The sequence below is a fragment of the Myotis daubentonii genome, chromosome 6 (genome assembly GCF_963259705.1).
Source record: "Myotis daubentonii chromosome 6, mMyoDau2.1, whole genome shotgun sequence".
Classification (NCBI taxonomy): domain Eukaryota; kingdom Metazoa; phylum Chordata; class Mammalia; order Chiroptera; family Vespertilionidae; genus Myotis; species Myotis daubentonii.
The window spans coordinates 30,648,946-30,672,813 of NC_081845.1; the positions used below are offsets into that span (position 1 = coordinate 30,648,946).

Sequence of the window (23,868 nt, forward strand, 5' to 3'; positions counted from 1 at the left end):
TTTGGTCTTTGCTATTTAGACATCAACTTGTGCCTCCCAATAGGAGATAAGATCATTAACTTTTTCTTAAGCATGTATGTATGATAGGTAAAGGAGAATCAAGTAGAACTGAAATAATTTCAACTTCCCTTCTTTGTTTCAGTCAGCACTGGCTTTTCTAGGAGACTTTATTGAATTAAATAGAGAAGTGATTGTCTTTATTTCAGACTTTTAAATATCCACATTCACCAGTAGTACCTCCCCTCTCTCACAAAAAAAAAAGTTAGGGTTTGAGCTAGTTTTTAATTAGCATCAGTTGTTTTCAAAACGTAGTTCATGGAGACTTGGGGATTTCTAGGCAGTGCTGTGAGGTTGGAGGCGACCCCCAAGGCCAGGAGTAATATTGAATGATCTCACTCCAGACTCAAGCCCTGCTTCAAGCAGAACAAGTTTGTTTTATCAGTTTTATAGATTGAACTTCTGGATAAAATTTTATAGGAAAAAAGTATATTATGATCTAAAAAAAGTTATTTTCACTTTTATTGACAATGTGAAATTTTTGGTGGGATGTGAGGGAGCTATCTGGGTTACAGAGATATCGACTTTACATCTTTTTAAAATGTATCTGTGAGGTTCAGATACTTGGTGTATGCTTGGATTTGAATGTTTACATTTAAATTTAGACACAAAATCAAAAAAGTCTTATTTTATTGCAACTCTACCATCAATGCATATAATATAGTCTTTGGTATTTAACTTTACCTTTCTGATCAACTTGGTCAGAAAGGTAAACAAAAATGTGATTGCACCTTTCCTCAGTATATTATGGAATATTATCTTTAAAATTTGTTTATAAGTTTGAGCTATTTTGGAGCATTCGGTCTCTTTTTTCCCAATAAGAATATTTAAAGATGTGTTTTCTGTCCTGGAACAAATACCTGTAAATGTCTGTAAAAAGGCCCCACAGGCTCTTAAATATCAGCATCTTCTCTAGAATTGACAATGACTTCTGTGACTTGATTTCTCAATGGTGAAACCTAAGAGAGCAGAGGAAGACAATTGAGAATGTTCCCCACCCTCACCTCCCAGAGCTTTTGTCTTAACTTGTTTTAAAGTGTTTGTTCTGTGCCTTTTGTCTCCCTCTCCCCTCTCTGCAGTCCTATCACACTCATCAGTATGTGGCCCGAGCATTATGAGTGAGTATTTACGGCTCCATATGCGAAGGAGGCTCTTCTGATCAGTTTGTTAGCATGGGGGTGATTACTAAACTCTCATCCTAAAATGATCGTTCTGCCTCTTGGTAACAATCCTAGTGGTTTCTTTGCATGGCAAATTTATTATTTAACTAAGCTAACATTTCTAATAGGAACATCTATCAATAGGTGGGTATAAAACTGTTTATTTGCATCTTCCTTTATAGCTCTTCACAGTCTCCTCAGCTGTTTCATGATGATACCCATTCAAGAATAGAACAGTATGCCACACGGTAAGAAACTTTTGATAGCAGCCCTCTGCTACACTGCCTCCCAGAATGGATCTATGTCTGTATTAATCCGATATCTTTAATGTGCCTTGACTTAAGGAATATTGTTTTGTAGGAGCCATGATTCTATTATATTTATAATCCAGGCTCTCATCTTCCATGTTGTAATTTGCACTTTACCAAATACCTGCTACACATTCTATAAGAGTAACTCGGTAGCATATGATTATTGAGCTCATGAGAATCAAACACTGCACAAGCAGGACTTAGACAATGTAACCCAGTGTAGTTGAATGAAAGTGGGGATTGAAAGTGTTCTCAGGAGATGGTGCACGTATGAGTTACAATATGTAATTACTATATGCTAATGTTTTATTCCAGGGGTTTATTTTAAAGTCCCCCCTCAAAATATAAAGAACAGACTGGTCTTGATGGTATGCAGAAACTTTCAGAAAACAGGTATACTAGGTGTCTACAGTGCTAGTAACTAGCTATGCCTAAAAAGGTTAATTCAAGCATCATAAACATAGTAACATTTGAACTGGGTCTTAGCCAAATAGAATTTCTGGGAAAAGCCAGGATTGAACTAATGGAAAAACATTCTCAAAAGCGCTGAGCTGGGAAAGAACATGGCTTGTTCAAAGAACTGCAGGTAGAGAAAGGGTCAAGAAGGAGCGTGGATGAACAGAAGCTGAGGTCCAATAAAGTAGGGCCCACTTGCTAAGGGAGTTGGATGATGTTCTGAGGTAACAAGGAGTCATGGAGAATCTTTTTTTTTTTAATATATTTTATTGATTTTTTACAGAGAGGAAGGGAGAGAGATAGACAGTTAGAAACATAATGAGAGAGAAACATCGATCAGCCGCCTCCTGCACATCTCCCACTGGGGACGTGCCCGCAACCCAGGTACATGCCCTTGACCGGAATCGAACCCGGGACCTTTCAGTCCGCAGGCCGACGCTCTATCCACTGAGCCAAACCGGTTTCGGCGAGAATCTTGAAACATGAACGGAACATAGATTTGTGTGAGAATGAAGATGGACTTGAGGGTCTGGGAGGTTAAGTAGGAGGCTAAGTCAATTAGAAGACTGTAGAACATGGTATAAGATAAAGGCCTATAGGCCTTAAGTCAGTGATGATAGAAATGTAACTCAACGTTAGATGTTTTAATGTCACAATCTTGTTAGGATATTTGGGCTTTTCTGTATTTTGACTTTATGACAGTTTAAAATGACTGGGGTTATATCTCCAGTGGACTATGCCCCATGTGGTTACCTTGCCTAACCTCCTTATTTTCTTTTTTCAGACTGGCCCAAATGGAAAGGAGCAATGGGTCTTTCCTCACCGATAGCAGCTCTACCACAGGAAGTGTGTAAGTAAATCATGAAATCAGTGCTGCCCGGGTGGGCTAGTTCTTGTACTATGATTGGCGGAAATAATCTACACTGATCGAGGCTCTGGATTTTGATCCCAATCAAAATTGATGTGTGGTTACAAATATGTCTGCATAGATTTTATACTTTCAAGCCATGGTGGTATAAATTGGATATATTTATTTACTTTCATATAAATTAATGAATTAATGAAAAAATCCTACATTTGGCAGCTAATCTTCTTCACGAAAAACAGATTGTTTTATTAATTAATGCAGGTGCAGATAGTCATTCTACTTGTATGCTATTTCTTGTTACTTTAACAAATGTAATTCCACAGAATCTGGGCCCATCTGTACAATCATCATCCTTCTGCTCACATTTCCTCCGTAATCCCTGCCATTTAACAACCGTGGCCCACATGCACTTGGACATACGTATACTCCCCACCATTCATTGAAAAGTGTTACCTCTTCTGCCAATATTTGATTAGCAACTAAGAAGCGCCTGACTGACTTTAGAATACTTCTTATAAACCTTTCTAGGCAGATATTTTATTTGACATTGTTAGGTATCATTGTGCTTTTGGAACTTTTTCTTCCCCCACCCCGTGCAATTGACCTTTTTAATTCTGAATGATGTCTAAAGGATTTCAGTAGTGTCAAGTTTACCTGACTTACTCAGGTTCATTGCCATTTGGATCTAATGGGAAGCTGTAAAGAACATTGTAGAATATAGTACTTAGATGTGTTATACTAAAAAGAACCATCGAGAGAGCCAAGTTGAACCACCTTAGGTACTCTAATATAGAAATTTTCCCTGTCAATATTTAAAATCTAGTTTACTATCATTAAGCTTACAAATAAAGGTTCTCAGGAGATTTTTCAATTTTACATTCCAAGGGTTAGCATGTTAATACTTTACAGTAATACAGCAGTGATTTATACATTATTATTCATGTACTGTGAGTTTGCAACAATTCTCAAACAAGATAATACCATATTCATAATGCTTGTTTCATATTTAACTTAGTAGTATGTATTTTATATAAAATAGTTAAATATATTGAATATCTCCTAAATCAACTATTTCTACCAAAGTTGGTAATACTTAAATAACTCAAACCAAATTTAAAATCTTTAAAATGTGTTTATCATATCCTATGAACACAATAAAGATAATGCTTAAATTTAGTATAGCCTATCTTCAAATTAAAATCAACACTGTTTATTTTTAAATTTAGCACTAATGTCAGGAAAGAAAAAATAACCAGGTGATTAACAGCTGAATACAATTCTGTATACTATTGATAGATGTATTAACTCATTCATCCATCCAACAAATATTTATTATATGCCTACTGTGCACTGGTGTGCTGGAACCAACTGTGAGAGCAAGTTGTTAATTTTCAAGAAGTTTTAAGCTGTTTGTCAGAGAGAGCCAATATTTAAAATTATTTTATATACCCTTACAACTAGATAGATAGGATTAAAATAGAAACAAAGGTAATACTCAAAACTAATCATGCCCTACTTATTTTACTTTATTACAAATGTATGTTGTTGGGATAGTTTTTTGTATTGGTCAGATGGTCTATACCGCTATATCTTTTCCCAACTTCCCATTCAGAGGAGTCATTAGCTTAAATTGGCTGTGATGAAAGTACTTAAAGCATAAAAATTGAAAATCCAGGGTCTTTTTCTTTTAGAGAACCTGCTGTTATCCAGTTACTAGCATACCACTGCCATGTACCCAGTTCTATAAAGGTCTGCAGCTGTAGATAGTGTATCTTCAAGATTCTTACATGCTAGATAGAAGGCAGGTAAATGTTCCTACAGGGGAAGAGCATGGTGAGGGCATTTGTAGTAGAGAGAATAATGGCCCCCAAAATAAGCCCACATCCTAATCCCCAAATTCTCTGAATATGTCACTTTATATGGCAAAAGGAACTTTGCATGTGTGATTAAATTAAGGATCTTAAAATGGGGAGATTATCCTAGATTATCTGGGTGGACCCAGTGTAATCACAAGGGTTCTTATAAGAGGAAGAAGAGTCAGAGTTAGAGAAGGAGATGAAACCATGGAAGAAGAACAGAGCTATAGAGAGATTTGCATATGTTAACTCTGCTGGCTTTGAAAATGGAGGAATGTAGGTGGCCTCTGGGCACTGGAAAAGCGAGGCAACAAATTCTCCCTGATATGTAAGATTAAGTTAAATTAATAGTGCAGAAAGGTATAAACCACTAAAGAGAAATTGTTTCTCAGTTACTGGTGCATTCTTAATGCATACGTCAATACATCTTATTTTGATAAAGCTGGTTTTAGAAGGTCTTTGCTCTTCCACAGTCTGAATGACTTAGTAAACTAAAGTTCTTTGCTGTGGACATATGAGGGTTCGGCCATTCAGGGAGAATACTAACAAGGACTCTGGATCAGTAATCCCTACTCTGGACCTTAAGCCCAGGGGTTTGACTTACAGCGGTCACCCTTCTTCAAATGTATATTTACTTATTTAAGTATTTCCATTTTAATCAGTACTGTTGACTTGACAAGACAAAGAAGTATTACTACAATAAATTCCTTTTCTCACAATGGATAGAGACTTACAATGAGGATGGTTCTTACCTTTTTGGGACTGATGGTATGTCTCCGGATTTTTGAAGGAAGGTTTAAGAACTAAGCTATTTCTTAATAGCCACTATTTCTCTGGCTCTCCAGCTTGTTTCCCATCAATAATTTATCATCTTGGATCATAGGATGTAGGAAGTAGTGTTAGCTGCTCTTGACAAGATGCTGTGCTGTTCTTCCTTTGCTTTTAGCTTGGATCAAAGTTTATGTGTCTCCCAGGACATTTTTGTAAGAGCAGGAAGTAAGCAACATACTCTTAACACTCTGGCCTTCCCCTGGAAATTTCCTAAAGCTTCAGCACTGGTAGGGTCATGATATAATCCCAAGAGACGATAGATGGCAGTTTTTAGTGCCACTTAACAGTATCGCCAGCTTCTGAACAAGGAAGGGGGCAGTGCTTCTCAGGGAAGCATTAGCTCTTCTGCTTCATGCTCGGGTCTGTCTTGAGGCAACCAATGTCAAACTATTAGCGATTTGTATTGTTTTTTCTTGGGAAAGATGAAAAACTACTTCAAAGTGCCTTAAGTAAAAAATGGTATGAGTTAATACATTTCTATAATCCTTTTTAGAATTGTTCTCTTTCTCAAATCCGTCACCTTTGCCCAAAGCCCTCTTGAGTTGAGATTTTTGTTATTCTGAGCTGAGTTATAAAAATACTATTAGGTTTCTCTTGAGTAATAATGGTGATAGTGCAAAAACAACCTCTGCTTCCTCCTTAATAGAACATACTAAGAGTCAGGCACTGTTCTAAGCATTTTGCCCATCTTTGGTTATTTAATCCTCACAGAACGCTTTGAGATGATACTCTTGTTCTTGTTACCACCATTTTACAGATGAATAAATTGAAGCCCTGAGATGTTAAGGAGCTTGCCCAGGGTCTCACAGTCAGTAAGTGGTAGAGCTGGGATTCAGACCCAGGCAGCCTGGCTCCAGGCATAAGCACCCCTGCCCTGACTATTTCTAACCACCCCACTGTCTCAGCTGCTTTGGGAGGAGATGGCTTCCTAGATGGGGATGGGAGGAGGTCAGAGCATCTGAAAATCCATCCAGTCTTCCTGGTGGTTATCATTGTCCTTGTTCCAATCCCATTGTTCATTCATGACCCAGCTTCACAGACAAAGATTGTCTGTATCTTATAGGACCTTTTTGTAATAGCAGGAAGTATAGATAGGTAGATAATATAGATAGTAGTGGGAAGTATAGATAAAAGATTTTGTAACTCAACATTTCCAGACCAATATCCTATATTTGGTTTGGGTGGTCTCAGCCATAGTCAATAAAAGAAAGCCCTAGGCTTTGAGGTATGAATTTTGAGATGTGAACCTAAAATTCTCTCTAAGTTATCCAAGGCTCGTTAGTCATTTATATTTGAGTTTTTCTCTGTCCCTCAGATTGGTCTGTAGAACCAATTGCCTGAGTCCCACAGCGGTCATCTTCTGTGAAGCTGGTTAGTTGTTGCTTCTCTCTGCATCATGGGCTGTTACCTTCCCAGCCTAGACTTGAATCAGTCTCACAGCTCTTTATCACACATAGAACCAAATCCAAGTTCTCCCTATTCCTCTGAAAGTCTGACTCTGGGCAATTTAAAGGACATTAATGTTAAGGATACTAATTTTCTTTGACAGAGGAATTAAGCAACCATGTCTCAAAGAGACACAGGACCCAGGGCTGTTCTGAGAAATCTCAGTATCAGGAACTCAAGGCCCTTGCCACCAGGATGTCTCACTTCATCTGGCATCTGCCCTAGCCCCACAGTTTTATGTGGAAGGGTCACATTGGGAGGCTGGTGTGGTTTGCACCAGCATCACTATTTGCAAGTTTGAAGCCTGGAACAGAATTATCCTTTAAAGGAAGATGATTATTTTTTATTTATGTCTTGCCTACTTTCAAAAGCTCATTGGATGAGTCACAGTTCTTTTGTAATCTGATATGTACTCATTTTGTAGTCTAGATAGTATTTTCTAATTGTGACTTAAACATAGTATAATTATATTCCATCTAATGGCATTTTATTGGTGCAGATCTATATTTTTATAACACTTTCTATTTTAGCACTAGGCACACTATTGGCACTTAATGACCCTAATCTAGTACCTCATGTACTATCTGTATCTAAAGGATATGTTCTTATTTTTCACTGCATATAACTAAGAACTTCACTGTATCTATTCTTATATTTAACTTTTCAGCCTAATAATCTGTGAAAAACACTTAAGACTAAGATTATAGGTTCGATATAAATGATTTTTTATAGAAACTGCCTTCGTTCCCTTCTAGGATACCTTAATGAAAGGATGTAATGATGGTGGTGGTGATGATAATTATATAATATGCTAAATCTCATCAGCTTCCCAAAATAAATGAATGTATGTAAATGTTGACAGCAAAATGCATCTCCAATCTAATTTTAACTCATCGGCTTGTATATGTGTTTCACTGATGTGTTTATGAAGTCCTATCCTATAAAGCCCTAGATTCCAGGATTTGTTTCCCAAAAGCCATAACAGAGCATGTACAGACTGCTCAAGGTATTCAATGGCAGGACTCTCCTGGTAGCATTAGCCAGGAGATCTGTCATTTGCACGTTTGGGAGGGGATCTGACTGGATCTCCCCATAGAGGAAGGGAAGGGATTCCAGGCCTGCTGGTAAAGCGTCTTCTCATAAACATCAGCTTTGTCTACTTTGTTACATTTCTGTTTCTGTCAGTCATTAGATTTAATTATATTATTGATATGTCTAGTTCATCGTAATTAGGAAAGTGGGAGAATCCAAGTGGAAAATGACAGGCTGATAATATTAAGTAAAATATCTCTAGGTATGTTTAAATGCATATACTTATAATTTGTGCTGAGTCATTTAAATAAAAGAATATGAGGATTATGTTTTCCTCTCTATGGGTTACAGAGCATTACAAAATGACTTTCAACCAAATGCTGAAGACAGTGAGATCAGCTTATGTCTTAGTTCATTTGGGCTACTATAAGAAAATGCCATAGACCAGGTGTCTTATAAACAACACACATTTATTTCGGACAGTTCCAGAGGCTGGGAAGTCTAAGATCAAACTACCTGCCAATAGGATTTCTGACGAGAACCCACTTCCTGGCTCAAAGATGGCCACGTTTTTGCTGTGTCCTCATGAGGTGGAAGGGGAGAATTCTGGTCTGTTCAGTCCTTCATAAAGGCACTAATCCTTCATGGGGGTTCCACTCTCATGACCTCATCACTTCCAAAAGCCCCATGCTCAAATACAGTCCCCCAGTATCCTCAGAGGATTGGTCCCATAATCCGTGGATGTTCAGGTTCTTGTATGCATATAACCTATATTTGCTATAGCAGGATATTCCTACACATCACTTTATTCTAGTGAAGTTAGTATACTGCTAATTCAAGTGCTTTTTAGAACTTTCTGGGAGTTTAAAAAAAAGCACACAACTGTTTTTGAACCACAGTTAGTTGAATACATGGATGCGAAACCCACAGATATGGAATTAGGTGTCAACTTATGAATTTTTGGGGTGACACAAACATTCAGTCTATAGCTGTTACTTTTAATTAATAGTCTTTTAATCTATTTTGGCATTTAATTATTGATTTTGCCTACATCTTTTATATTAACTGTTTGTGCATTTTACTTTGTTTTATAGCCTCTATTGAGTAAAGTATCTCTCTTGAGGTTTGTGATAAATACATGTTGGATTAAGGCAAAGCATGAAATGTTGTTATTTGTAGTACACATACAGTATTGGATAAATATCTTCTTAGAGTTTTAAAGTAAGGTCATGGGATGTCATAAGAAACATGTCATTGGATGTCAGAAGCGCCCAAACCTGTAGAGAATTTTTATTAAGTGTTTATTTGAGCCAAACTGACAACATGCTGGGGAGCAAGATCTGAAATGCTCCAGAGAAGGATGGCTTTGCAGTTTCTGGTGAACCCTTGGAATTAAGGAGGGGCCTGAGGAAGATTACATGAAGGTGGAACAAAGCAAGGTACAGGCTAGTCAACAAGTTATGTGCTCCCTTCAGGGTGGTTATGCCATTGAACAGTCTGGAAAAGGATGTGTTGACCCAGATGCACAAGAACAATGGACAGGGCTTCTTTAATTAAGGAAGTTACCGGCCTGAAGTGTGCTTATTCCACCATGACCCACCCAGTTAGGAATTTATGATCAAATCACCCTCTGAGGTTCATTTTGGATAGTCATTGCAGTGCCCCTTTTTCATCCACAGGGACACTGAGCTTTAAGGCAAACTTGCCCCGCAGCCATCCTGATCATCATTGCTTCCACTTCCTTTACATTCGGAGACATCAATGTCCAGACATGAGCCCCTGTGTTTAATTTGTCTCCCCAGGGAGGACGAGCATGCCCTCATCCAGCAGTATTGCCAGACCCTCGGAGGAGAGTCCTCCATGAGCCAGCCCCAGAGTCCAGGTCAAATCCTGAAGTCAGTAGAAAGGGAAGAACGCGGAGAGCTGGAGCGGGTCATCGCTGAGTTGGAGGAAGAACAAAGGTGTGCTAGACCTGGGAGAAAACATGTCATCCTGGGAAAACTTGTAATGGGAAATTTTTATTAATAACTTCAACATGGCTCCTACCCATTCCCTTTTCAAACTATTGTCCAAGAAGTCATGGTGGAGTCAACGTTTTAGAGGACATCGCCAAGCTTGCCTGCTGGCTTTGGGTTACAGCTGCATTTGGGGTTCAGGGATGATGTTTATTAGAACAGTTACTGGTCATTTAAATCATGCTTGCTCATCTCACTGTTAAGAAATGTTTTTACCTAGGAGGAAAGAAATAGCCTTCCCTAAATTTGGAGTTTATAGATAATTTGGGGTCGAAGACGATGTGCACAATAGTAATTTCAGTTTTTGCTTTTCGATATTAGAACTTTGCAGGTGGAATACGAGCAGCTGAAGGAACAGCACCTGAGAAAGGGACTCCCAGTGGGCTCACCTCCAGACTCTATTGTATCTCCTCATCACACGTCTGAGGATTCAGAACTTATAGCAGAAGCGAAACTGCTCAGGCAGCACAAGGGTCGGCTGGAGGCCCGGATGCAGATTTTAGAAGATCACAATAAACAGTTGGAGTCTCAGCTCCACCGACTTCGACAGCTGCTGGAGCAGGTAGAGTCTGCAGAACTCGGTGTCACCCTCTCACGCCACTTATCCTATCCCATCTCCCAGGGGCTTGGCCCCAGTGTCACTAGAGAGGTTCCGTTTCAGTGTCTCAGTTCTGTAGTTAATTTAGACTTGCTTAGAAATCCCTCTTCCAGTGTAAGCAATACAGCCTCACTGGCATGCAAAACATGTGCTTGCTTGCCCAATTTTAGATGGAATTTCCCATTCTTCTTTAATATTGAAATTATCCCAGCTCTGAATCGTTTAAGGAAAAATATCCTATAACATGGTTCTAGGTAAGTTAAAGGGGAAACATCTGTGCAGGTTAAGGGAAAGGAAATGACCTGAACTCTTTATTCTAAAGCCTTTCTTCCAATAATCTATTTTCAAGAAATTAAGTAACAGATATTTATTAATTTGCCATTATTTCCTAACATTAGGCCACATTCTATGGCACTTGCTTGCAAAATTTTTTTTTCTTTTCTTTTTAAAATTTTTAAAAATCCTCAACAAGGATATTTTTTCAATTGGTTTTTAGAAAGAGTGGAAGGGAGGGAGAGAGAGGGAGAGAGAGAGAGAAAAACATTGATGTGAGAGAGACATAGCTATTGGTTGCCTCCCACACGCACCCCCGACTGGAGCTGGGGGTCAAAACCTGCAACCCAGGTATGTGCCCTTGACCGGGAACTAAACCCTTGACCCTTTGACCTGTGGGCCAACGCTCTAACCATTGAGCAAAACTGACCAGGGCAAAATTTCTTCACAATAAGAAATACAATTTACATTATGATGAATACATTCATTTATGATGAATATAAAATAATTGCTGTTATAAAAAATTCTTATTTTTTTCTTTCTTTCCTTTCTCCCTTCCCCCATCACTCCCTCCTGTCTTCCTTCCTTCTCTCCTTTCTCTCTTCTTCTGTGTCTCTCTTCTTCCCTCCCTCCATTCCATTTTTCTTCTTTCTTTCTTTGTGCTGATCAAAAAGTTGATTTACTAAATACATTTTATAACTAATCAATGGGTAATAGCCTGCAGTTTTGAAAAACACTGTTCTTTGAGATATACTAAAAGTGTCTGCCTTTTTGGTGACTGCAGTCTTGTTAAATGGTATGATCTATAACAAGATGGTTTCTTATGTAAGGACACAACACATTGTAGAGAATTAAGTGCTTGACTACATCTAGCAGTTAAATAGTAGGAGTCAGGCCACAGAACTGGTAATGAAGATGCGTTTGCAACAGGAACAGATTGTGGAGAATCCCAGCAAATGGGCCTGTAGCTTCTCTCTCTTGAACCCCTGACATCAATATTTATGTCACCTTTTGCATTTTGCTTTGGCCTTTGCATTGAGGGATCCCTTGGTAGTGACTAGAAATTACTTTCTCTGGAGATGATCGATTGAATCAAAAGCAGAAACAACATACTCTCCAGTGATTTATCTCAAATTTTAGAAAATTGACTTTCACTTTTGCTATCAGTGTCTTTTAACATGTCAGAGTCATTAAAACAGTGTAATTTTGGCATAACCAACACAGCAGGCCAAAGTTCACCCCTTATATATATTTTTTAATTGATTTTTTTAGATAGAGAGGAAGGAAGAAGGAGAGAGAGAAAGAAACATCAATGTGAAAGCAAGACATCAATCAGTTGCCTCCTGAACACTCCCTACCAGGGATCGAGCCCACAGCCCAGCATGTGCCCTGGCTGGAATAGAACTGACAACCTTTTGGAGCACAGGACGGTGCCAAACCAACGGAGCTACACTGGCCAGGGCACCCCTTATATTTTGACCATATACTTCTCTGTATGTCTGCTAGTGTTTCAGAATTTGTGTGAGACTGTTTTGCAGACAGCTTACTTTGGGGCCTCCAAATTGGGCATCATTGGAAAGTAATAGTCCCAAGAATAACCCAAGGCCTGGCGCTCTTGGGATGTCTGCTTTTTGCCTCTGTGCCAGTCACATATATGGGAAAAGTTACGTTGTTGGTTTTATGAACCTGAATTTTCTGAATGGTGCCTTTTCTCTTGAAAGCTCATATTTAGAATATGAAGTGTTAGTAATAGGAACCTAGTGAGTAGATAAACCGAAGGAAGCCATACTCTGAAAACTTCATTTGCCATAGCCTGTTGATGATTTTAGGAGAGCTAAAGGCTCTTTGCCCACCCTTCCCTCTTCGGCCCCCCTTCACTCTCTCCATCCATTAGACAGAACTGCCTAATGGCTCATATGTTTTCAGAATTACACCGTAATGCTTTTAGAGATAGCTGATATCTGAATGTCTTAGTATAACCCAGACTGTAGAACTCTTATCTCTTCTTAATGACAGCATGAATGCCAGAGGGAGATAGAAAAATCTACTATGAAAGTAAAAACTAGCAAAACTACTAGGCTTCAACTAGTTTAGATTTAATGAAAAAATTGGCATCAAATACATTTTAACTCCTGCCTTTCCTCTACATGGGTCACACTTTCTCATTCGACCTCATACTTGTTAATAAGTCCGTCATCATTTCAGGGCTTTGTGTGGGAGTGCACTTGCCAAGGGTTTGCCTCACACCTGTCAGCTCCTGTCAGCCAGTTTATAAAAAAAAGAATCCAAGGCACAAAAGGCTAAAAATTGGTTCGGAATTACACAGCTTCTGAGTTCAAATCTAAGCATCTGAATTAAGAATCATGCTCTTAAACACTTCAATATTTGTCTTTAAACATTGACTTAAACTTAAAAAAATAGCGTTTTGAAATTAGATCCATTTATGATATGACAAGCAGTGCTAATTTTTTCAAGAGGAATTGGACATGTTTCTAAATTCACTTGGTTGACATAAAAATAAGAGGGAGAACAATTGAGGGCTGAAGCTGAGCCTGATTCATAAATCTTGTGATAAAACTGTGTGAGTTCTTCAAGTTGCCCAGACTGAAAGGGAAGGACCACCTAGTGCTCAGCTGAGTTCTAGCATCTACTGATGCTAATGTATTTGAAAATGTCTGTGGGTAAACAACTCTACATGGTGTAATTATCCATGGTGGGGAGGGAGACGTTAGGAATGGAAATGGTTTCCTCAATAATATTTTAATTCTTCCCCTGGCCTAACATTTGAATGTGCTTCCAGCCTGAAACTGATTCCCGAATCAATGGCGTCTCCCCCTGGGCTTCGCCTCAGCGATCTGCACTGAGCCACTCGCTCGATCCTGACGCCGGCCCACAGTTAAACCAAGCAGGTCAGTGTCTCCGAGACTTGGCTCCTCCCCTACACTGCTGGGGCCTTTGCCATTTGTTTGTTTTTCATTTGAAATAGCATTCTTACACATGGGTGCCTTAGGGCACAAAAGAGCTTTCTTTTCTCTTTGGTCTCGGATGGGTACACAAAGCCATTTTAACAATATCAAAAAAAGCATACACTTTAGAATAATAGCTATAATACATGTACATGTATAGGGTGCAGTAGTGGATTGAATTTTGGTGAAAGATGAAAAAATGTGCTCTTTCCTTTCGGGATGAGCAGCAATTTAAGTGTTTTGCATTGGGAATGATTCTTTTTTCTCTTTTTAGTAAATTTTCTTTCTCTAAAATTCATATTTGTACGTATCTAATATAATAATAGAGGAATATGCAAATTAGCTGGGACTCTGTAACTTCAAGACTGATCTACAAGATGGGGCGAGCTACAGGAGCGCAGGGCAGCAAGCTAAGAGTGGGGAGAACTACAGGAGAGCGGGGCAGTGAGCTACAAGCCTCGGAGAGCTACCAGCGGTGGTGGGCGGGGTGGCCAGCTGAACAACACTTCTGTTTCACACAGAAACAAGCGGCAGCAAGCTACTCATGCACAGATTCGTGCGCAGGACTACTATTTCAGAATATAATACTAAAGAACAGTATACCAGACATGGTTTTCTCTGCCCAGGTCTAGGAACTTAGATTCTGCTTTCTGCATCCCAGTCACCGTAGACATTGCCACCTCTACCACCAGCATCTGAAGCAGAGGTCCCCTCCAGCCTGTCACAGAGAGGACCTGTCAGTGCTGCTAGTTAGGACTCTGTCAACCAGGCATTCGGAATGACATTTTATTACTGATAAAATTCAAGTTCCTCAATTCTGCTGAGGACCACATACTTTAACCAATTTAATTTGTTTATGAGATATCTTTTGCTATATTAATCAGGAGAAAACCTAAAATATTAATACTGTTTTAATTTTTTAAAATAAGAATTATTTTGCTATTGATTAGCGAATAAATACATGAAAGTATAAAGTCTCTTATGAGATACCTCTAGTTTTGTGGTGAAAAAGAAATTGGTAGGATATTTTTCTCATATGAAAAAATAGTTGCAACACCAAATAATGAAATTCCAAACAATACATTGAAATAATGTGACTACATTCTGTATTTTTCACTCATGAATTTTTCACTAGCACGATTTTTTTCCACAGAAATATCTAGTATACTTTATTTATGTATGCAAATATATTACTGACAAATTAATACAAAAGTGGTTTTGGTATTTTTCCCTCAAACTGTCATTCTTTCCAGCAAGCATGTCAAACTCGCGGCCCGCGGACTGCATGCCTCATTTATTTGGCTGGTGTTAGCCTTTGAGTTTGGCATGCTTGCTCTACAGAATTATTTTCCCATTGATATTTAGAGGCCACAGCTTGTTTTTTCTCTTGAAGTTGGGTTTTGGTGAAAGGCCAGACATTAATTTCAGAATGTCTGTTCTTTTTATGGCTGTCTCAGCAGCGGAAGACCTGCTGGCCCCCCCTCATGACACCAGCACCGACCTCACGGAGGTGATGGAGCAGATCAATAGCTCGTTTCCATCCTGCTGCCGTGAGTATGAATGAACTAACACCACCACTGCACCTTCTCCTTCCATTGTTTTTCCTGGTATGGGGCCCTCTGTCTTCTTAGATAAGAGAACAAAAACCTATATTAGAAACCGGATTGACTGATAATTGAAAATAAAGCAAACATTCTGTATGTCAGCAAAGCACAAGAAGCTCAGCATAGATCCCATCCCATCCCTGGAGTACAGCAACAGCGCAGTCCTACTCTTGGAGATTTTTCCTAAGCCTTGTGAGCCTGATAACGTGAAGGCAAATAAAAATAAGTCTGTTTTTTGTTTTGTTTTTTAAGAAGAAGTTATTCTCTTCAGTGTAAGCTATAGTAAGAAATGTGTATTACTTGAAAATGGAGCTTTCAGTGGCATGCCAAACAAGGCCTTTTCTAATGTAATTTCTTTTCCAGACATTGATCTCTGATATCATCAGACGCAGGTACAGAAAGGGATTATTTTCAGGTTTTCCTCTGGTTTTCTTCTGGTTTCTTTTATTATGAGATAAAGTAGTCACTGTGTAAAGGCAAGGCCATTAAAGGTCTCACAGATGATAACCCTGTGAATTTTCCATATGAACAACCAAGAGCCAGATAATAACAAAATAGAAGCAGCTCAATTCCTAAAGGAACTTATTAATAATTCTTATGTATTGATTTTCTTCAAACATTTTGTTTTCAGCATCTTGCCACTTTGCAGTTTCTGCTGAGCTCTCACCAAAAACACTTCTTCTGTTTCACACAGAAACAAATGACTTAAGTACATATACATACTATTTAATGCTACAATTACATTTTTAAAAATTGTTTAAAGAAATATGAATATATTATTTATAATTTTTATAAATTATTCATGATTTTTAAATCTAAGCAGCCTCTAAAGATTTTAGTACGTATATATACTATCATTTATCATATGTTATATATGTGTGGTATACATATAAACAGCCTCTCATCTTACCCTTTTCCATCTTCTTTTCGGAAAATACTATCCTAAATTAGGAAAAAAAACATTATCAGGAGTATAGATAAATAAGATATATGGACTTCATTTACAAAATACCCTTCAATTTATGCCACTCTACAGTTTACAAAATCGATCATTAGCAGGAAGTGCAAACATCTATTTGAAAAATAGTCATTTCTGAATTTTTAGGAGTATTTGCCTAAGGAACATACTACAGTTTCTACAGTGCATAAATATATCTGTATTTGGGACTGAGTCATTTTCCAGGGTATAATTTGTAGTTCTACTTCTCGAATTTGCTGAATCGCATTTACTCTATGACAGTCCCCACACTCAGCCCCTGAAAAAGCTTGTGTGTACTGTAGATATTTACAGAGGCATTAAGTTCATAGGCTATCAGATCATTGCTTTTCTTCTAGGCTTTGTAACAGCCATAAGAGATGAACAGATTAAATTTTTTATATTAATTATACTTCAAGGTTGAATTTTCTAGAGAATTGGGTTCTGAGGTTGTATGTTACTTAATGACTAGATATAGTCTTTCTAAGCCAGAATTTCAAAGTTAAATTTACAAATGAAATTACTTTTTGAGTCAGCTTAAATCTAAATACATTAATAACTAATTTTAAAAAAATTGCATAATCAAAGCCAATTAGAAGTTTTTATTTAAAAGTCATGATGGATGATTTCATTTTCCCACTGGGAAGGTTAAGCTGTTGAAGTTTCCCCATATAGTACTCGGAAGGTTCCATAGTATTCATTTGCTTTGTTGTCCCTTTTAAGTTGCTAAGCTAGCAAATATTTTAATAAATCTTCAAATTCCCAAAGCTTACTGACCACCTTTGGAGAATTTTTCTAAGCAAGTCATCTTGGCACCGTCCCAATGCCAAGCCAGTCTCACAAGCCCCTGTAACTAATGAGGACTTTAAAATTACTTGTCACTAGCATACAATGAATTGATCTTCATGTTAATCTTGACTTTTGATCCTTTGTGGATTAAAAATTAGCATGGTCACAAGTTAATTTCTACTCCTGGCAATCTTGGAATTAAAATGAAACTGTATTCATAAATCCTAATTGCATGAATTGCCTAATTAAACATGGCTTTTTTTTATTTCACTGTATCTATATATTGCCGCATGTAACACCTTAGAATTCCTCTGTCTTATAGCCCTTAAAAGTCTTCTTTTAATTATTTACATTAAGTTTCAGAGCAAAGAGGCAGGTATGACCATCTCTTTCTGGCAAGGAGTTAATGAAGGGAATTTAATTGCGTTGTTTATTAACCAGCGTACACACTAAAATTTCCACTGACTGATGTAACTGTTTTTTTACTGTAAAATGTTTTGTTAGTTTTCTCATTTATGTTGTCTAAATATATGGGATACTAATAGTCAACTGAGTATTTTTTGCTTTAAAAGCAACAAATGCCTTTAAATTTATTTATATCTATAGGCATATTTGCACTGTGAATTGTCTACATTTATTAAGCTTGAGTGACATTTATAAAAAAAAAACACACAAAACCTACAAAAATGCAATGATTTCCTGATTTCTTAGAAATATATTTGTATGATTTGTTCAGGGGAGTACCCATAGCCTTGTATTTGATAAAAAGCTGTGGGGTTTTAAATGTTGGTTTGGAGCAAAATGGATTCGATTTCTGTTTGGGTTTGGTTATTCGTTACTTAGAAGCGTAACTCTCCCATGTGGTACTTAATACTAATGCAGCTAAGCTCTCCCTTGTGTAGCTCACGTGTGTGAGGAGGTCCACTCACTTTCTTCCTGTTGTAACTTACATGCCCGGTAGGACAAGGCTGGCCCTAGCCTGATTCTTCCCCTACGACTCCTGGGGCTCACTCTCCCCGTGCAGGCATCATAAGAAGGTTGTCCTCGTTTGCTCTTTTATTCTCACAGAGCTACTAGCACTCTCTGTGTGGTCACAGATCTCTTTTTTTCCCCCTAAGAACAGAAAAACGAGAGAGGGGAGGAGTAAAGCAGGCTGGATGACTAGGGACAATTCTTACTTGACACAGCACAGACGTTGCCCTCACTGGAGGGGCCGGGCTCCCTCTCCCCAGTAGGGTTGAGTATGAGAGAATCGTGAGATTTTGTCAGTGAAAAGGCGAGACGAAAAAGCAGAGGCTTTAAAAACAATATTGCTAGTGGCTGCCCTCACAGTGCACGCCAGAGCAGCTACACTGTCTGATGCCCTCTGTAACGAGGAAGGAATTGAGCTGCAAATCAGATGCAAAGGTCAATTAGATGCCAGGTTCTAACTTCTCCAATGCTCTTAACTGGGGCCATGGGAGGCACAACTAGTAGCCCAAGTTCCTAGAAGACGCTCAGGGATTAGCCCAGCCTTTTCCTTGATGTAAGCACATCGCTACCATCTTCCTAGCCTTTGGGGCAAGGGTGAGTCAAGGGTGGCAGACATGAAAGACTCATGCCCCTTCATTTCCCTAATGACTTCTTGGTCAGAACTGGTACTATTCAGCAAAATATACAGCTCTTGCTCTGTTCTGTTACATAAACCTAATACATGGCAAGATTTCAATGGGCAATTTTGAGATTTTTCTTTTTTGCAAAACTAAGAACTCCCTGAATGCTTTAGTGTGTACTTTTTGACAGAGCCAGCATATGCTTTGCATATTTTTGTGGAATTTGTGTATTTTAAAGCACTTGGGATATGAAAAACGGGAAATTAGCCCTTATTTTAAAGCATCTAGCAAAAAAAAAGGCAAAAACTGTTTCTTGTTTTATTAGCATCCACTTCCCATGAAAAGGGCACACTTTTGCATGCCTTAGAGGGGGAACCAGCCTAACAGTACCGCCTTCAACTTGTTTATTTTGTTTTCTCTTTCAGCGAATCTCCCCGGCAGGCCGCAGGTAAGAGTTCATGGTTTTGTTAACAAAAATTCCAACAGAAATCAAAAGAGAGTTTTGTTCATATATGATTTGCAAATCAGGGACATAGCCCTCAGTATGAACTGAAGACAGAGAGATGGGCAAAGTGTGTAAAGGCAAATTGGCAGGGAGCTGACAATCAGAGAAACGGGTTGCTAGGAGAAACAAGAGCACAAACTTACATTATTCATTTTCTGATTGGTGGGGGCAACTGGGCTTTCAACAGTCCGCTGACTCAGTGGTCAGCAAGTGGGGCTATGAGAATGTGAACAATGGGTAACATGATTAGGCATGTGTCAACATTCCAGTTCAGGTTCAGGCTTGTAGAACAAAAGCTTTGAGGTGTCTTGCCAACCAAAATCAGACAGCACAGAGAGGCTGTTCATTCCAAGTCCACAGAGCAAAGTCAAGCATTGAAAGCAGCCTCAGTTCAAACTGTAAAAATCCAAAAGTTGGACCACAAATTATATTGAAGTTCCTATAAGTCTTCAGATTGGTTGGCTCATGTGTTGACTACAACTTAGAGTAAGCAGATTAGCCACTATCAATTTTAGTGCTACTTTATTCCCCATGTAAATAAGTAAACTTGCTTGACATTTAAATGTTAGCTGATTCAGTACAACAGTTTGTCAGTCTGGGGGTGGGGGGGACCCCTCCCAAGCCAGTTCTCCCAGATGCCCAAAATATGCAGTGCTTGATCCTTTGTGTTCTAATAGCTTTTTAACAGCCTCATATATCCAATGTATAGTTAGCTTGGATAGATTTGGCTGACCACTGTTCTCCCAGATATCTACTTAAGGTGGTTATCACAGAACATTGAATAAACACAGTGACCAGAGCAGTACACAAAGGTGGCTTTGTTACTTTGGGGCAGGGGGAGGAGTTGACTTTTCATTTAAAAATTTGCTGAGGACTGTTGGCAGCCACAGACTTATATCGTATTTTCCTTATCATATTATAGGTACTCTTAGTAATAATGTGCCATAAGACCACAGCCCTTTGGAGAACATTTTCCTCCATGAAATTTTTTATTGATCTTTTTGAAACATTGAAACGTCTTCTGATTGTCTTATTGACAAGAAGGGCTGGGATCTTAATGAGAAGCACAGGCAGTTTGTCTTTAGTAACCAAGGAACATAAAGCAGATAAAGGGATGTGTGTGTGAGAGAGCTGGTGAGACAGAAGGACCTCACCCCAGGGAGCAAAACTCCTCTCTGATTGCTTCTGGTGTCTTAGTGAGTCAGAAGCCAGGACCCTTCAGTGCAGTGAGGATGAGAGGGAGCTCTGGAACAGAGTATGTCTGACTGCCAGGCAGCATTATAGGGCACCAAGAAAGGTGCCTGTTAGTGAATATAATGTGAGGTCGGGGTGGGCCTGCGTGTTGCTCTCTAGCCACATTCAAGTTCACGAGCAGAGGCATCAGAGTAGGCCAAGGGTTACAGTTAATCAAAGTGGAAGTTGTGGTTTGGCCAAGAGAGTACGTACAGCAATTCAAGGGAAGAGTTAAAGGAGTGATGATAATGATTGAACCAGGCATCTACGTTTGATAGGAAAAGAAGTGAGGATGTCTTAGGTGTGGGAGACAGGAAAAAGGTGGGAGAATCCATGCATTGTAGCATCAAAGGATAAATGAAGTTGGGCCTTAGCAGAAGCAAGCTGGAAGGATAGAGGTGGTTGTCAGAAGGTGGGGTTATTGAAATTAGAATGTGGGAGCAGTTGCAGGCATTTGGTAATGGTCCATATTTGGAACTTTGAGTGAGTGTGTAAGATGAGTGGAGTACAATTTAGTTGGAGGCATTGACCTTAAAGAATGAAGAGGCCAGAGTGTTGGAAGAATCATCTATGTAGGTGTTGAAATCATCGAAATTTAAAAATAGTTTCAAACTTGGTGGCAGTGTACCATTTCTTCATCAAGAAGTAAGGGAACATTGACCCCGGGGTCAGAAGGTGATGCATAGTGGCTGGTATAGTCTGATGGCATGACATTCAAAGCTGGGTGTTTTTAGGGATGAGAGAGAAAAAATGCCCTGAAAAACACAGGAGGCCCTAGGAAGGAGTGAGGCAGTGTAGGAAGAGTGGGAGATTTGGGGTGTTTGTACCAGCCTGACTTACTTACCTTTGGTACCTCCCACAAGAAAAAGACAAGTCCTCTCAATTTTAACTTGCTTTACAGCCTGGCCAAGAGCAGCCTTCCAGGCTTCCTCTATATTGGCTGCAGTGATAAAAGGCAGACTAAGTGACTTCAGGATGAGAGGAAAGGGCCTCACTCAGGGAGCAGAAGTCACATGGGAGTCAAGGGTCCTCTCTGAACATAGCAAACTAGGGTATGTGTTCTGAAAGAAGCATTTCTTTTTCCTTGAAGAGTTGACAGGCTTCTGCTACCTGTAATGGTTTATGTAAATGTTGTTCTGACAGCACGGTTTTCCCTTCCCGCAGGCAATGTGAAGTACTCATCTAGCCAACAAACATTTCCTGACCTTCAGTATTGACCTTTCCAGCAAATGCCAGTCCAAGCCCCATTTAATCAGAAGCTCCATGGCTCTTTGAAACAAGCTGCTGAGCGCCGACCGTGTGTCCTACTGAAGGGCTGAAACACTGACTATCCAAAGAGAGAAGGATATTTTGTTTTTATAGTAATCCTATGTTATTTTCTCCTTCCCTTTCTATGCAACTGTAAATGAATGAACAGAGCGGTATTGGGAAGTGGTAACACATTTGTCACTGATTTGTATACTGTACACAGCATTGGGAAAGTGGGTGGGGGCTTTCTAATGTGATACTTGTTTTTAATAACCGTGACAAAAACTGCATAGGAACTAGGAGACAGTTTTACATTCCTTTCTATTAACCTTGTACAATAACTTCATGTATTTTTTCAACTCTCTTACCTGTATGGTTATTTATAAACTCATCAGCCACACGACCAAATAGATTTCCTATATTTTTTTTCATGATTTGGGCAATTAATAGGTTCATATAGTTCAGTCAGTTATATTACAGGTGTATGGATCAGGCTATAGCTCTGTGTATACTTTTTAACTTTATTTGACAACATATACTTAATTTTTTCTTAGCAACCACTTGGATAACTACCATAAAAAGCCAGTGGGTCTACCTGGTATGTCCATTGGTATTTTTCCCTGCATTTTATTTGCCTGCTCTATATAAGGAGCTCTTGATTTCTTTATTTATTTCATCTCCCCCGAGTTTATATGGTGGAGGAGACTTAAAGCAGATTTATAATAATCTCACAGCTCATTTTACCAAAGGTTGCCTATTTAGGCATATTTTTATTTTTGGCACAAAAACAACACTTAGTACAATCTTTCCTAGTTCCCAGATCTTGATTTTCATCATTAAATACACAGCAGACTTTTAACCAATTATAATGCCAGACACATTATTGCCTTTGGTTCCCTTTAAAGAAAATTTTATTGTTGTTTATGTATATTTAAGCCCCTTATAATTCTTGAAACTTCCAGTTCTTTTCTTTTTTAAAGCAGACACAAATTGAGTGCACATCTCATTTCCCCTTTTGGGTGAATAAACAGATTTTTATTGTCCTTTATGTAACCTGTACATTTGGGAAGAATGTATCAAAAGCCTATGCCACTACTTCTGCAGAAGAATGAAATTAAATGCTTGGATGGTCGTACCCTGTCTAATTTTGAGTGCATTCAAGTAGGCATTTGGTTTAACTTCTGAGTTAGCACTTAATTCACTCAGTTTAAACATGGCATATACTTACCAAATGTAGAGAATTTTTTTTTAAGTTAAAGTAATGTGTTTTGATTCAAGCACATGTGCTTTTAAAACAGCAGGACAGTTTAACTTTGGGTTCTCTTGACCTGGGATCTGGCCAGGAGGAGGCTTAAAGTTAGAAATTCTATTCTTTGTGAATAGGTCGGGTGGGTTAGGGGGCATAGATATTTTGAGAAGAAGATTGTTTTATACAAGAGGAAAGCCATGACCACCTTTCTACCTCAGACCCATCTTCATCCATCGTGTCGGAAACAGCTTTATATTGCTACAGTCTGCAAAACTTAAAGCTTTTATCAGCCACATTATACCCAAGAAAAGCATCTATTTAAAGAAGAAAAAAAAATCCCTGAACTCTGAACTACAAGTTGTAGATTTGGTGTCTTCCTTGTTCTTTGAAAAAGTTATGTATTAGTTTTTTCCTGCCTGTAATTGTGTGCAACACGTCCTCTATCTGCTATTAAGGAAAAACTACATAAAACACTACATTGTAACCTTGTAAGAAATATTAAATAAAAAGAAATATAATGCAGTAAAACCAAGGGGAAATAAGTATGTAGTTCTTTGGAAATATGTGGTCAAGTACTAACCATAGACTATCATCTAATGTGGTTACATGTATTTTTCATCCTGAATAAAAGTAATTTTAACACAAGATGACTTTGATATTCTTCTTACGTGTTCACTGAGAGAATCTGAAGTCTGAATGAACATTTATGAAAATGAAATAAAAAAAAGATAAGTCTCCTGATAAATCCACATATTTTCCTGCAGTTTCTCTCATACACATTATTACATTCTCTCTTGCTCTCA

General features: G+C 38.5%; 1 protein-coding gene across 8 annotated transcripts in view; it reads left to right on the top strand.

The window, feature by feature from the left end:
• The window catches only part of UTRN (utrophin), a 446,319-nt gene extending 422,609 nt beyond the window's left edge, over window positions 1–23,710 (top strand). For 7 of the 8 annotated variants that reach the window (XM_059700586.1, XM_059700589.1, XM_059700588.1 and 4 more), the window contains 9 exons: window positions 1,137–1,175; window positions 1,400–1,465; window positions 2,769–2,834; window positions 9,820–9,978; window positions 10,354–10,594; window positions 13,704–13,812; window positions 15,327–15,419; window positions 19,256–19,278; window positions 21,733–23,710. In XM_059700586.1, coding sequence (XP_059556569.1) covers window positions 1,137–1,175; window positions 1,400–1,465; window positions 2,769–2,834; window positions 9,820–9,978; window positions 10,354–10,594; window positions 13,704–13,812; window positions 15,327–15,419; window positions 19,256–19,278; window positions 21,733–21,741 — 805 coding nt within the window. In that variant the 3' untranslated portion in view covers window positions 21,742–23,710. The remainder of the gene's footprint in view (window positions 1–1,136; window positions 1,176–1,399; window positions 1,466–2,768; window positions 2,835–9,819; window positions 9,979–10,353; window positions 10,595–13,703; window positions 13,813–15,326; window positions 15,420–19,255; window positions 19,279–21,732) is intronic. The other variant, XM_059700584.1, reaches the window with a different exon arrangement.
• Window positions 23,711–23,868: the final 158 nt, after the last annotated feature.